At 54.6% G+C, this 15,863-nt stretch overlaps 2 protein-coding genes across 2 annotated transcripts in view; both read right to left on the bottom strand.

Moving 5' to 3' along the window:
* Window positions 1-2,755, bottom strand: part of SPTBN5 (spectrin beta, non-erythrocytic 5) — a gene marked incomplete at both ends in the record, with an annotated part of 49,781 nt that extends 47,026 nt beyond the window's left edge. Inside the window, 2 exon segments of the mRNA XM_084240135.1 lie at window positions 2,219-2,386; window positions 2,645-2,755. Of these exon segments, the coding sequence (XP_084096261.1) occupies window positions 2,219-2,386; window positions 2,645-2,755 (279 nt within the window).
* A 6,292-nt stretch (window positions 2,756-9,047) lies between these two features.
* The window catches only part of EHD4 (EH domain containing 4), a gene marked incomplete at both ends in the record, with an annotated part of 71,026 nt that continues 64,210 nt past the window's right edge, over window positions 9,048-15,863 (bottom strand). The window contains one exon of the mRNA XM_084240527.1: window positions 9,048-9,584. Within this exon, the coding sequence (XP_084096653.1) occupies window positions 9,048-9,584 (537 nt within the window). The remainder of the gene's footprint in view (window positions 9,585-15,863) is intronic.

Below are 15,863 nucleotides of genomic sequence, written 5' to 3' on the forward strand. Positions count from 1 at the left end.
AGTGCATGGCAGGGGCCTCCCTGGTGGCGCAGGGGTTAAGACACAACCTATGAAGCTGTCCACAGCCACTGCATCACGAGTTCAATTCCCGGGCAACCAGGGAGCAACCCACATGGTACAGCAGACCTCTCCTGACTCACCCGCTGCACCCCTCAGCAGTGTATTTCAGTAGATCTGCCTGTTCTGCTCCCCACTCTGTCTCTGGTGAATCCGCTCATCCTCTGCACCTCTGGTCTGTGCCCCAGCTCTTGTATGCATAAATAAATATTAAAAAAAAAAGCAGTACATGACTATAGTCTGTATACATACCCCCACTGCCCCCCCCAACCCTGGACTACTCCTCAGCCATGAAAGAGAACGGAATCTTTTATTTTTAACCACATGCATGGACCCTGAAGGCATTAGACTAAGCTGAATAAGTCACACAGAGGCAAATACATGATTTCACCTATATATGGAATCTAGAAACAACACAGAACTAAAATCATAGAGACCGGAAACAGGCAATAAGTGGAAGTTTGAGGGGTAGGCAAAACGGGTGAAGGGGATGGAGAGATGCAAACTTCCAGTTGCAAAACAAATAAGCTGCAGGGCTGTGACACACAGCATGGGGACTACAATCAGGACTAAATTATGGCAAGTTGCAAAGTTGCTTAAGGAAGACTGTACATCATCTATTATAAAGCTCCCCTCATCATGTATACCAATGTCAAGTCATTATGTTGTGTGCCTGACACTAAAATGATGTCGTATGCTGATGATACGTAAATGAAAACAATCAGATCCTCAATTGGACTCTCTCAGGCCGGGGCCCAGGGCTATGCATGAGAGAAAACTTGGGGGCTGGGTCTCTCTGGGTGCTGCGGTTGAGAACCCGCTGCCCTGGATCTTGCCACTAGAACGGAAAGGAGCGTGAATCGAGGGGAGAAAGGAATAGAAGAAATGTCAAAGCTGTCCACGACTCTCACCCTCTGGCTCCGCCTTCCTCTTCTGGATCACAGGGCTCCAGGGCCCAGGGACTCTTGTAGTTGGGAGTCAGAGCACAGGCCTGGAGCTCTGTTCTAACGGTGCCTGCTGTCTGGAGCTAGTACCCCCCTAGCCATCCACATGGCTGTTTTCTTCTCAAGTCGATTCAGGTGCCACTTTGCAACCTACCCTGGCTGACTTTAAACATTGAAACCCTGAGGGTTATTCCTTTCCCAATCGTGCACGCTTCATCCCTTGCCTGCTCTGGTGGGGATTTTGCTTTTGCTTTTGCTCCTGATGTCTCCCAAGCTCCAAGGTGGCCTACAGTGAGCAATGGGATATATGCATAGAATGAATATTTGCCTTGCCAGAGGCGCTCAGTTCCCCTGGATGCATAGCGGGTCATGACATGTAGCTCGGGAAGGCGCGATCCTTGTCTCCATTATACCCAGAAGGCCCTGGGGCTCAAACCCTTCCCAAATTCCCAGAGGGGCGTGTCTGGTTCACAGGGCCACTGTCCCTGGGACCAAGTCAGACCTGGCATTCCGGCGGCTGGCAGCTTTCTGTGCTGCTGTGTCCTTGGGGACTGCGGGTTCCTGATTGCTGGCGTCGATTTCTTACCTCCTTGGTTTCCCTCTAGGATGCCAGGCTCCCAGGGGCTGACTGTTTCCTCCATTCCAGGACAGAATTCCTGGTTCTCGGTATAAACGGCCCCTGCACAGCCTCCTGACAATGGCCACAAGGGTCCCTCCTTATTCCTGGTGCTCCTTTCAGTGCCTGTTTCTTTGGCCTGGCCCTTTAAGGGCTCCTTCCTGCTGGGGGTTCAGCTTCTCTGAGGCTAGACTCTGCACCCCTTCCCCTCCTGTTGCAGCCCCAGCCTGCCTCCTGCAACTCCTCGAGCCTGGCCACTTCACTGCGGGTCTTGCCCAGCCAATATTTTCCTTATTTTTGAAGTGAAAAGGTTACGAGCACACTAAGATTCTTACACCTTAGAACCCCGTGAGTCTTTCACTACAGTCAAAGGCATAATTTGGTCCCCCTAGGGACGATGGCGGTGCCCACTCCCCCCGGCGGTGCCCCCTCAGCCAGGGGTTCTGTGCAGAGAGAGGCGTGGCTTCCTGGACCTCGGTGTCCCAGCTGCTTCCCTGGAACTGGGCCCCAAATCCTGCTCAGAAAGGATGAGCTGGTCCTCCAGCTTGTTCCAGGCTGCCAGCCCCGCACCACGCCCAGAACCCTGCTCCCCAGTGCCCACCTTGGTCCGGAGGAAGGCCAGGGCCCGGCTGTTGTTTTCCAGAAAGTGCACGCGCATGCGGCCCCGGCTGGGGGGTAGCAGGGGCTCTCCGGAGATGAGCTCCAGCAGCCGCAGCAGGTGGATGCCATCTGCCAGCTCTGCGTACAAGTTGTGGATCTTGATGCCCACCTGGGGGAGGCACGGGGGCGGGGAGCGCGGGGTCAGCCCTGCAGGGCCAGCTTCACCTGTGGGCCCTGACCCTGGGAGGCGCAGCCCCGGAGTTGCAGAGAGGGAGGAACATGCGTCTCAGCTCTGCTTCCAGGTCTAGAGACGCGGCCTCAGCTGGGCTTGGGGGTGGGGCAGTGAAGCCTGAGCTGGGGTCCACTGGCCGAGGAGCTGGAGGGCATGCAAGGGGCTGCAGGGGGCCTGTGGGACGACTACGCTCACCCGGCTGTGCTGGAAGATGTTGTTGATCCAGTTGGTGAAGGTCTTTTCCTGCATCCGCGTGTGCTGCGCCTGCAGCTTGCGAACGTGGCCCATCTCGTAGGCAGAGTCCATGGTGGCGGTGGTGGGCTGGGCGAGCTGCCTTGGTCTCCCTGGCTGGTTTCCTGCCTCAGGTGCCCTGTAGCCCCAAGAAGCTGCTGGGGGTTTCAGGGCTGACCAGCTCTCAGGCCCGCAGCCTTTTGGGGATGAAGGGCCACTGAACCTTGTCCTAAGCTGGAGATGTTAGGGGCAAGCGGTGGGGGAGGAGTATGGCTATGGCTGACTCCCTGGGGATGGCTAGGGGGCCCTTCAGCCAGATGTCCCCCCCACCCTGCACTGTGTGGCTTGGGCCTAGCCAGGTAAGGTCTTGGTGCTCCTGGCTCCTGCCCTGCACTTGGATGGCTCAGGATCCCTCTTGCGCCACCCCACTTCCCAGATTCTTTTCAGAGCATCTGCCGCTAGATGTTCTGGGCCATGGGGATTGGCTTCTCTCCCTTAATAGGGCAGGTGGGAAGTAAACAGGAAACTGCTCACCTTGGCAATGTCCGGCTGAGGAGACGGGCTAGAGGGATGGAGATGGCAGACTGCAGGGGCTGTATGGAGAGACCGAGCTAGCAGGAGAGGCTGAGACTGGAGCTGGGACTAGGCCAAGGCCCTCCTCTCAGGCAGGGGTGTCTGCACACAGCCTGCATTGTCCTCCCACCTGTCTCAGGGCGTGGCCCAGACTGGGAGGGGGCGACTCAAGAATGCTCCAGAGCATTGCTCCAGGATCTGCTCCTTCCTCATCCCCATTCTGAGCAAACCCTCCCTGCAGGCACCCAAGACAGAGGCCATGAGATGGTGTCATGTTGGCTCTGAGTGGGGGTGCCATGGGATGCTCTCATCTGGGTAAAAGACACAGAATGGTCAGAAGCTTCTGGATCAACTTCGTAGTCTGGGACAGCCCTTTTTCACCTCTCCAGGGCTTTTTGTGAGCCCCCCAAGAGCAAGGAGTGTAGGGAGCACCCTGGGTTGTGGCCCACTCACGCTCTCCTGGGGAACACCCCAATGATGGAGGGGAATAGCAGACCCCAGGCTTGGTTTTCCAGACTCTGACAGAAACGCAGTCTGGTCCAGGACTCCAGGGCAGGGGCTCCCTCACGCTAGCAGTGGGAGCAGCTACTTTTTGAAGTGGGCGGCAAGGGCTTGTAACCTGGAGCTGCAAAGACTGTGGAATACAATCTCCCCTGAAGACAAAGATGCGGGGCTAACTCTTTGGAGCTCCATGGTGAGACGCCCAGCACCAGCCCCCCCACAGAGCGGCCTTGGAGGGAGGCAAGGGCGGCAGAGGGACCCGAAGTCTCTCTTCCCTTCCCGGAGCAACCTTGAACTGCACACCAGAGGCAGAGCGAGTTCTAATTCAGGTGGTTTCACAGGTGGTCTGAGTAAACTTGGGTAGGTCGCTAGCCTGAGCTGTATACCTGCAGGTTCATCCACTCAGCAGCCCTGGAAATTCCTAGAGGAGATGCAACACCCCTCAGGGAGGCATCCCTGACAGTCCTCCCAGCCCCCCCGAATAGAGCGGCGCTACAGCCTGCCCTCCAGAGCTGGGCACCGAACCTGCACAAGTCCCCCTCCTCTTCATTTATATTCCCAGAGCACAGCTCTGCTCAGGCCTGTGAAGATGCCCCACTGCTTGGACAGGACCAGAGCTTTCCCGTCTGCATCTGGGCTTCACCGGTTCTCTCAGCTGAAAATGTCCCTCTATCCCCTGCTGCCCACACTCACCCATCCTATCAGTCCCAGTGAAAATCCTGCTTCTTTTAGGAAGTTTGTTCTCCCTACCTCTCTGTCACTCAATTTCCTCCAACCTTTCCACCCCATAAGCTGGGCCCTCCTCCTATTAAGACCCTAGGCCCAGGGCGGCTTGTGTGATGGGACCAGCAGAGGACAGGGGTGCGTGGAGCTGCGTGGAGCTTCGCACACAGGTCTCAGCAGAGGGTGTGGTATTTGAAGCGACTGAGTGAGGCTGGGGCCTGTTTCTTCATAGCTCAACTGCCGCCAGTCACTGCACACACCTGCCTCCTCTTTGGCTGTGACTGTAGCTCCCGATTCACAGTCCCCATTGGCTAGTATATAGTTTTGGATTATTTCCATTGCCAGTAACTGAAATCTCAAGTCCAATGGGTTAAAGCAATACGAGGTATTGGCTCGCAGACTGGAAAGTCTGGCAGGAGGGAACTAGGTGTGTCTTGATCTAGCAGCTCAAATGATGCCCCCACAGGACTGGGTTCCCTTTCTTGATGTCTCTTCATCGTCATGCTCCTTGGGGTGGCAGCTGCCAGCCTAATCTTGACGCCCTGCCCCCAGCAACTCTGGGCATTCCTCTCAGTGCCGCTCATGTTGTTGCACCAAAAAGCGCACAGCTTTATGCTGCATGGTTCAGAGAAGAGACAGCCTCTCTCTTAAGAGCTGAAGTCCAGTCAGGCCTGGCTCACACAGGTTTGCACTGGGCCATGTGTCCTGAACAATTTCTGTGACAAGGGAGACTAAATCCTCTGATTTCAAGTCAATCAGGACCTACCCGGAAAAAAGGGGGTGGCATCTCTTTCACCCAAAGCTCATGGCTCAGACTGAGGGTGGGGAAGTGGTCTGCAAAGGAAATTCCAGGTCTGGACCATCCAAAGGCAGGTGGGTGGCAGTGGGAACCCCGTTGTCTACTTTGGGCCGAGCACACCTTGAGGTGCGGCCCCACCTAGCACTGCTGTACCTGCAGGTGCAAGGCCTGCTTTGGTTCTGGACAGAGACCCACTCCTTTGAGCATGCTCAGTGATGCCCTGTCGCCATTCCCAGAAAGGCCCCACCCCCGTGGCCCCCAGTTACTCTCTCAGTTGGGGTTTGAGCTTCTCCTTGGGGCCTGTTCCCAAACCCGGCCTCTGTTCCAAGTAGATGCAGCCTATTTCCTTTTGAAGAAGCCCCATTTTGGGAGCCTTTCACCTAGAGAGGAAGAAGAGTGAGGGGTGAGAGGGGTAGCATGCAGAAGAGGCACACCCTCTCCCCAGCTCTTGTGCCTCGTTTCAGAATGGATCCAGGGGACCCCCGCTTCACTCAGAGACAGTGGGCACTCAGTGACTGGAAAACCGGAGGCAATGGGAGAGCGATTTTTTCCCAGTTTATTGGTCAGTAGATGGTGTCTTTTTTGACATCTCTAAAGATGACAAAAAACCCCTAGCATTGTGTATTAACCGCATTGGTTAATTGACATGTAACCACGACACTCTCTTACATTAGGCCCATGTTTACCCAAATGAAACTTAGTGGTTATCTGTCTATCCTAAGAACCTTAATCTTCCACAGTATTTTTGGGCCACAGCTTCCATGGAAGAAACAGCCTCTCTTAAACGCCTCCTGTAGAGACACTTGGAGTATAAGGCAGGGGGGTAAAGGGGCAGTGGGAAGGCCCAGGTAGAGGTTCAACCCCACCCCGCGCTTGGCCCCACATGCTGTGACCCACCTGACACTTGGTCCCCAGACAGAGTAAGGGTTCAGCTCCTCAAGGCCCCCCATTCTGAGAGAGGACCCACAGCCCCAGGCCCAAGGGCCGTTGCTGAATAATGACAAGAGTTCCAGAGAACATGGTGAAGCCAAAGCCAGAAGTGGCCGTGACCCCGGGGCCACCTGAGTGTGTGGGCGAGCCAAGAATCAAGTAGACTCTGGGCTGGCGCAGGGGCTGAAGTAGGTTAGACACCCCCACTGCCAGGGAGCCGGCGACTTAGTGCCGCTTCTTACAGAGCGTTCAGGGGGGCTCCTGAGCAGGCTAACTCTTGGAAGCTGACCTTGGGAGGGGTAGGCTGGTTTCCATTATCCCTCTAAACTCAATGGCAGAAGTTTGTGTCATGAGATACTATGTGCTGTGTGGAAAATAGATTCCCAATTCTTAGATTTTCTTCTGTGGCATCATGGAGGGCGCTGACATAGTTTCGTATTTCTAGTTTACCTACTTCCACCACCTGGCATCTGGGAACACCCTGGAAGGGGGTAAGCAGGGGTGGTGTCAAGGCAGGATGGTCAAGCGGAACAGACCCCGCAGGTTCCGCTGTTTGAAGTCGCTACTGCCTGTGTCGGTGCGGGGAGATAAGGGGTGTTTAGGACGCAAACTCAAGTAACTTTGTGCAGATTCCCGCTTGGCCACCCCCCACCCCCCAACCAAGTAGTTTTCAGTGTTTTTCTTTCAACCAGCTTTTCATGAATGACTTGATGAGTTAAGATATCAAGAAAAGTAGACCTGATATATTTTTTTAAACAATGCCACCAGGTCTCAGCAGGGAAAGGATCCAGCTGCTAGATGGCCCCCCACCTGAGGGCACCGCAGCAGAGATCACAGTGCCGAGAAGCTTCCATGGAGAAGGCAGAAGCCCCAGTGAGCCGCCCCGCCGAGACAGGAGTCCTCTGTTCCCGTGTAGACAAACCAGGCTGTATCTACACACATTCACACCGACAAGGGTCAAAAAATAACATACTTGGGTAGCACTTATATTTGCATAAATTTATCGTTATATATGACAATTGAGCAGAGTTAACAAGCAGGAGTTAAAAAGTCTGAAAGGAAAAGCAGCAAGCCTTGGCATCTCTAAAGCTTTGGACAGATAAGCTCCTCTCTCAGTCTTGCCCTTTGGTGGACTCCACTGTGCTAAGACACTGGGGCATTCACGTTCACAGAACCACCTGCTCATGTCGCAGTCCTGGAATAAATACTCCTCTTCTGTGTGTCTAATTCATTTAAAAGTGCTCATTAAGATTAAAATCCATATTAGGCATCTAGTTCTCTGAAAACTAAATTAATATTTAGAGTAAGCTAGGAAGTGTGAGGGCCGGCATTTGGATAAATACTTCTCTAAAGTAAGAGTTTCTCTTAAGTCTGCAGTTCTGACCCTGATGTCATAGGTGATATCAGGGAAAAACGTGGACTTTATAAGGCTCAGGTGGGACTATATGAATTTTATTTACTTCTGGCGCTGGCAGGGCCCCATGCAATGCAGGCTTCATCAGTCCGGGTGGCCCGTATTGCGTTAATAGGGTGAAGGCACCTGCGTCCCGGAGCTGAAACCTGCTTGGGAGGGTGGCGGTGAGCACTGGCCCCCTCCCGGGCACAGGCACCTGGGTGTCCCCAGAGAGGGTTGCACGGGACGTGGGAGAGACCAGTCAGGAGCCAATGTACGGAAGGTACCCGATCCCGCCTCGTGATGGGCCTTCACTGCACAAACCGAGCTCCCTTTTGAAGAAAGCCTTTTGATGACAGAGTGCATCCTGTTTCTGCACAAAGGCTTTTATCCTATAAGAAAAAAAAAAACTAGACATAACGAAAATGCCTGTTTGTACAAAAATAGACTCTTATGCTAGTAGACTGATCCCTTCCAGCCGACAGTCAGAAGAGCTGGCCTCTCCTTCCCATCTCCCCAGGGCCTGGGACGCCACATGCACCAAGACATATTTTCGCCGAATTCAAATCCTGTAGCCGACCGAGCGGCCTGGGGAGCATGTGGAAGACCAGAGGGATGAGGACGAAGAACCCGTCTTTCCCTGACTCTAGTTTAGGCATGATAAATAGACTTCGCTACAAATTATCACACAGACCAGTAAGAAAAATGAATCTTCAGATTTTAACATGACGTGAAATGAAGACTAGAAACCTTGCCTGGGGTTAATAAAGGCCGTGAATTCCAAGCCCCGAACCAAATACAACGTTGCTGGGAAGGCCCCCGGGGAGGGGGGTGCCCTGGGAGGGCTGGTCAGTGGGAGCTGGGGCAGGTGCCCTGCTGGCCTGGCACCTGACCTGCTGGGGCCTCCAGGCGGGCGGGACACAGGCCTGGCGCGTCCCCTCGAGCCTGGGCAGCTGTCTTCTCTTTGGCAGTTGGGAGAGACTAGGAAGTCGCTCTGCTCTGCTTTGGCCGCACTCCACATAGAGCAGGAGACACGTAAGATAACCTTGGCCCACCGCCGGTGCCCTCTGAGGATGGGCAGGGGCTACGGGCTGGTCCACGATGCCGAGCCGACTCAACTGCTCCAGGAGTCCTGCTCGGTCCCCGGGGCTCCCCGTCTCGGTCTCACCAGGTCTCTCAGTGCACGCTGGGCATCTTCCCTTCTCAATACCACTCTCCTTATCGTCCCCTCCCGCCAAGATTTTAACAGAAACCCAGGGAATGGTAGGCATGAAAGGACCTGATCTAGGTTACAGTGCCTGCCCTCCCGCCAGCCTACAGATGGGAGCGAAGGCGGAGCGGCAGCGCCTCGCCCAAGGCCGCTCAGGAGTCTGTGGCAGAGTGGCCTCAGGCCCGGGTCCCCAACCCCCGCCCCGCCCCGCCCTGCCTGCCCTGCGGTGGCCTGCCCCTCAGTCGGCCTTGGGCAGGGACTTCCTGTGAGACGGGGGCACGAGGTGGGGGGGCAGGCTGCTGGGCAGCTCGTAGCCGTCCAGCTTGATCTTGATGAGGTGCTTGGCCAGCGCGAACTCCTCCTCGTCCAGCATGCCGTCGCAGTCGCAGTCGGCCAGCTTCCAGATCTTGCCCAGGACGCTGTTGGGCAGCTTGGAGGTCACCATCTCCTTCTTGGCGTTGACGCCCGAGATCTTGCCATTGATGGGAGAGAGGGTGTAGAAGAGCTCGTCGTAGACGGGCTTGTCTTTGGCCACCACCCACTCCTCCTCGTCGGCGCCCTCCTTGGCGCCCTCCCCGTAGCCCTGGTTGAAGGGGCCCTCGGTGGTGCCGTCGAAGGCGCCGCCCTGCACGAGCTGCGTGGGAGTGCTGATCTCCTCCTGGCTGATGAGGTTCATCAGGGACGAGATCTTGTTGCTCAGCATGTTGTCCACAGCCTCGATCAGCTTGGGCTTCAGCGAGTGGAATTTGGTGAAGTCGTAGTTCTCAAGCTGTTCCTGCAAAAGGAGGGACACAGGCGTGGTTACTGCCCTCTCGTCAGGAAGCAAACTGGAGAGGGGTGGCCGGAGGGAAGTGAAGTCTCCTGAAGGCAGATACCCCATCCCTTGGCTGTTCCAGAGCTCTCTTTGGTGGGGCCCCAACCTCCACTTGCCAGAAACAGGAGAGGTTTTTAGAATAAGAAACAAGATGCCTGGCATGCAACAGTGCCCCACAGCAGCTAATCCCTGCTGGCGGCTGTGTGAGGGACAGCGGCTGGGACTTGGAGGATTTCCTTCACCTGCCTTTAAAATAAATTTTTTTTCAGTGCTTAGAAATTGATCTTTAGGTGATTTTATGTCATGCTTCACAACAACCCTGGAAGTAAGAAGGGCAGGGATATATAAATAACCCCATTTCACAGCCAGTGCGCGTGCTAAAGCCCACGTCTCCCGCCTCTTGACTAGCGCTCATCATGCTGTAGCACGAAGCCGTGACAGAGGCATTTGGGAATCAATTATTTAAGGATGCTTTTCAATCGGTTAAAAAAAATGTAGTCAGGGCACAAAAAGTTCAAGTTAAAACTGGGAAGGGCGTGTAGCGACGGTGCAGGCCCGCGTAAGTCCAGACGGAGAGCTGAGCGTCCTTGGTCGGGCAGCGCATCTGGGCTCCACCTCCCAGGACAACGGGCCCCTCAGCAGGATCAGCAGCAGGAGCACAGGCTGGGAGCGGTCCCTGGAGACAGAGCTGCCTGGCCACAGTGGGAGGCGACTGTGGAGGTTACGGAGGCTCTTTGGAGCGCTCTGTGGACACAGTGCATCTTACCTTGGTCTCCTTGGTTACTCATCACCCTTCCATGCAACCAGCCATCAACCATCTCCATCTCCATCCCTCTGTCCGCCCAGCTGCCCTCCCTTTATCCACTTATCCTTTTCCCTGTCTCCCTCCTTCCTGCATCCGTCCATCCAACATTCATTGGCCAGACCTTGTCATGAGGCCTGGGGGTATAAATACAAAAAGCACAGTCACTGCCCTCAGGGAGCTTATGCTGTAATAGAGGAAGGACACTCTAGATTTCCAGTTCCTGTTTACTTTCGAAAAGGGCTTGACTTAGCTTACAGGGAAAAAATAACAAGACATAGGAGAAGGTCATTTGAAAAGGGAAAGCCAACTAATTAAAAAGGAGTGGAAGGGGCCTCCCTGGTGGCGCAGGGGGTTAAGCACAGCGCTGTGAAGCTGTCCGCAGCCTCTGCAGCACAAGTTCCATCCTGGCCAGCCAGGGAGCTACCCACATGGTGCGGCAGACCTCTCCTGTCTCATCCAGCTCCCCTCAGCAGTGTATTTCAGTCAATTTCTGCCAGTTCTGTTCCCCACTCTGTCTCTGTTCCCCACTCTGTCTCCTCTCATCCCCCGCACTTGTGGCCTGTACCCCAATTCTTGTATGCATAAAAAAATAAATCTTTAACAAAGAAAAAGGAGAAGGGAATCATCGTATCAGTTAACTGCTGGTCACACATCGATAGCCACAGCTCCTCAGCTGCCCCGGGCTGGGCCCCAGGGCCTCACCCCCTCTCACTGTCTGAGGGGAGAAACCACCTCTATCACAAGAGATGAACTTTCTTTGGTCCTGAACTGAAGTTCCCTAGAGCTTTTCATATGGGGGCCTTGATGATCTAATGAACAATGTATTCAACAGCAGTTTTGCCAAATGCAGAAAACTTCATGAACGGGAGGTTTTCTGTCAACTCCATGTGAAATATTTCTTTTTGGACAGTTCTAGAGGGTTAACAAGGGCTCATCCAGGTGTGCAACTTTCTGGAGATGAGGCAGGAGGCTCTCAAGGAAGAGAGGAAAGATCCCTCAGACCTGGCTGTTCTGGGCAGAAGTAACGTGACAGACGGGGAAAAACCTTGCGGCTATCATAAACATCATACTTTTATTGTAAAAATTTGAGAAAAACCTGCTAAATAAAAGAAAAATGTTAATTCACTTATAATCCCATCACCCAGCAGAAACCTGTGCCAACATTTTTGGGTCTACATTTACACACACACACACATACACACACACACTCTCTCTCTCTTTAACTGAAACAAGACCACACTTTATCAACCCACATTTAAAAAGAAATACTGTGTCATATCTTTCCATGATATCAATTCCTAGACATCTTATTCTTAACGGCCACACACTCAGTAGGTGTGCAGCCGAGCCCTTCTTGATCTGCCCCGGGATGTGACAATGGAGTGGCACTTCAGGTTGTTTCCAATGGGAAATCAAGACTGCAGTCTCAGGGTGACAGGTGGGCAGACATTCTCTGAGGGCACGTGGAAGTGGAGCCCTGAGTGTGCGGCGCAGGGGACACAGAGCGAAAGCTAAGCATCCCAGCAGACCTCCAGAGGGGCGCCGCTGCTCGGAGCACACTCTGCGCTGGCCCTCGAGCCACACCGGGCAGGGCCGTGCGGGCCTGACTTCCACCCACACCTCCAGTCTGTGTGCCCCCGTCCTCCCTGACAGGCTGAGGTCACCTGAGAGTCACCCCAGCAGTCCAGCACTTTGGGGTCCTGCGGCCACCCTCTCAGCCAGCGCCGGGGACTGAGCAGAGAAAGCCAAGGAGGAGGGGAGCGGGCAGCCCACACAAAAATGCCAGCGCTGCAGGGATAAACAAGTCTGGATTCCCCTGGGTGCACGGACACCTACCCCGTTCCTCATGAGCGAGCCCGAGCTCTGAGCACACACAGAACCCTGTGTCTGGCGCGGACAAACGAGGGTGGGGACGCCCAAACTGCTCACCCGCCCGCGCGACGCAGATGCCCGCTACAAAGCTCTGGGACACTGGCGAGCAGAAATGGGCACATACTTGCAGGGGTGGAGAGGAAGCAGCGGCAGCAGCCATCCCCGCCCTGGAGGGCACACAGGAACAGACCCTGCACTTTCAGCCCCGCGGTGCTGGCCGCCGTGCCCCACCAGGAGTCAGGGCTGCGAGTTAACCCATGGCCACCCCTGCCCCCACGAGGGCGGCTCTAACACAGGAGTTTTTTTTATTGGGGTGAATACATGCTGGGGAATTTAAAGATTCATCAACAGTTGTAGCCATTAAAGCCACCAAGCCCAGAATCCTGGACTGTCCCCTCCAAGAGACAAAGGTCAGCTCACAGCCAGCTCTCCGGCTGGCCCGGCTGGGATGCCCACTCACTCACTCCCCGCCCTCACCAGGAGCAGTTTTTGAATCCAGGGGCGAGGGGGCCACATGGGTTGGCTCTGCTGCCCCCTGCTGCTGAAACACCGCCAACTCATCGGCCGCGGGGCCGAACGCTCAGAGGACAACTGAGTCAGCAATCAGGGTGGCCTTGCTAATGTGCTCCCCATCCTGCAGTGTGGACACGTGGGGGTGGTTAAAGGGTGCAGGGCAGACTCAGGCAGCTTCACATCCCCTGCCTCTCCTAGAAAGGGATAAAAGCCTTTAAAACATACTGCCCACAGCTAAGAGTCACCCTGACTAGCTTGGTCCATGAGAGCAGAGGGGAACAGACTCACAGCTGGCAGTGCACGACCCTGAGGTGTGCAAAGATCATTAATAAAGTCATCTCCAAGCTTATGTCCCCACTCGCCACTGCCCCAGCTGCAGCCAGTGGGAGAAGGCTGAACCCTGTGTGGGAGAAGGGTAAACGCTCCACAGGCTCAGGGAGGGAGGCAGCCCGACCCACACCCTGACCCCGAGTTTCTTGTGTGACAGCAAACCAGCTGAAGTCTAAGGAGACTGAGCATGCCCAACAGGCTCCAGGCCTGCCTCACCCCTGCAGAGTCCCTGGAGGGACAGGGGCACGGTGATCAGGGCTGGCCGGCTTCCCAAGGAGGAATTTTCAGCTGTTTCCAGGAGTTTGTCCCGGGAACGGAGGGTCTAACAGTCCCGCAGAAGTCAAGGCTGGGGCGCCTCTGGGAAACTCACTGCCGTAGAGCCTGCTGGTGCAAACATCCACTAGATACTAACCCATTCATTCAGCAGCACTCGCTGAGCACCTGTCACATCCCAGGTGCTGGGATATATATATCTGGAGATATATCTGGAGATATGGGAGCCAACGGGCCCGGGCCACTGTCTCATGGAGTCACAGCCTTATGAGGCAGCGAGACTCTGAACAACAGCGCTGCGTTGTCATAACAAGAAGCCCAAGCCCCAACAAGGGGCTTTGCTGCCAAAAACTTCATTACCAGACAAGGTCAAAATGCAAAGACTGTAACTCAGAATGGATGCCCTCTAGGGGCAAGAATTTTAACTGTTTGCTCACTGCTTTATTTCAGGGGCCTAGAAGAGTGCCGGGCCATAGCAGGAGAAATTAATATTTCTTGGATAAATGACTAAATGAACACAGCTGAATGGGGCATTTGTTGGGGAGGGGGATTTTTCTCTGCCTCAGGGCACTCAGGTGTTCACTGAGGCCCACCTGGGGAGGGGTCTGGCCATACTAACAAAGGCTGGGGGGTTCTTCCCTCACCTGGGACTCCAGGTGGGGCGGGCAATGTGACTATTTGTTTTCTTCCCTGGAGACTGCCCCTTTGCCTCAGCTCTGGGAGGCCTGGTGTCCTCTGACCTGGCCAGGCGCCACCTGTAAGTCCCCTTCATGGGCTCAGTGGTGCCTTAGGTCCGGGGAGCAGCATGTTTTGGGGGGTGGGCACTGCGGTCACCTCATCAAGTTAACAAGGCACAGAAGCCCCACTGGGCCAACATACTCCCTGTGTATTTCCTTACAGCTCTCACCTCGGTCAAGACACCAATCTCCCCTCAAAGATAGTCAAAGGATGTAAGGAAACAATTATCCTATGGCTTGGTCATGGGGTGCACAGTGTAACCCTAGGGTGTGAAAGGGGAACCAGCTCCGGAAGTTGGCTCTAAGAAACCCCAGCAGCCCTCAAATTAGCCAACTTGTGACCAGAAAAGAACCCAACTGATCCTCTGAGTAGGGGAATACCTATTCATTTCTGAAGAAAAAAGATGTTTCTGCACTTATTTTGAAGCCGGCTGAATATTTGACCAGATTGACACTAGCAGATGCACTCACCCTGGGCCCTGCTCTCAAAACAGTAACTAGCCCCTCCTGCTGGAGTGTGTGAGTATAGAAAGTTTACATTAAGAAACCCCTTAGGACTGAAGCTTCTCCTCCTGCTGCCTGCAGGTCTCTGCTGTCACTCTCAACCTTGCCTCCTCCCCTGCCTTTCCCCTGAGGAAGGCAGGCAGCGCACAGGCCCAGACTTCAGCTGCGCATTCACTTCAGCATTTCCTCTCTGTGGATCAGGGCAGAAGACTGGATCAGGGCAGTAACTGGAGGTCTCTAGGGAGCAGCTACGAAGCAGGCATGCTCTGTTTGTATTTGGAAGTTTCGGTCAAAATCTGAAAACCAGGAGACTTCACATATACATCCAGATTTCCAGCTTCTTGTGAACCATCCAGGGCCCAGATTCCCACTGGGCAGAGCCCAGCAGACAGGACAGGGTTCCCCAGTGAGGCAGGCATGCACTCCCTACTCTGCCTCCACTGTGGGCCACCTACCAGTTCTCACTGCACTTGTGGTAGAGACATGATTCTTGGAACCCACATCTCTCAAATGTGGGAAAAACCAGGTTGTCAGAGAGGGTACTGGGTTCCTCTCACCTGGCCTGCCTCATGTGCTCAGGTCATCGCCTGGGGGCTGCAGGCATCTGAGCTGGTACCGCCTTCCAGAGAGGACTAAGGCCTCCAGTACAGGCGGGTTCTTGCACTGGACAAGAAGATGGTCCCTCTGGTTCTGTGAGAAGCCTGGGGTAGTGGCCTTGCTCGAGAGGAAGCGTCAGCATTGGTGCGCTCACCTGACACCACCGGAGGCATGCAGGGGGCATTCGTGCTGGTCAGGCCAGGCAGCTGAATGCAGGACCCACTTAAGCTCTTCTGGGGCTGCCTAGACACAACTCCTGGAGACCCTGAAGTCAGGCAAAGGCTGTCCACCACTGACTTTCAAGCAAAATCCTCAGGAAGCATGGTTTACTACATCCAAGGAGGCCCATGGCATCTGACTGGCGCCCCCCCCCCCCCCATACACACACAGCAGCAGTGCTACCTGAGCTCATAATCCCACAGTGCCAGGCAGGCCTCTTGAGGTGAGACCTCCAAGGTCACCCACAGCTCTAACTCCTTTAAGGCTCTGATTCCAAAAAATAGGTGTTGCCTCAACAAGAAAAACAACCTTGAGCATAGCTTATGAGGGCAGCTCATCCAGCTAGTTAATTTTACTTCATGAAATGTGTTCCCTTTTGTTTAAATGTTT

This window comes from Talpa europaea, assembly GCF_964194135.1.
Source record: "Talpa europaea genome assembly, chromosome: 8".
Lineage (NCBI taxonomy): Eukaryota > Metazoa > Chordata > Mammalia > Eulipotyphla > Talpidae > Talpa > Talpa europaea.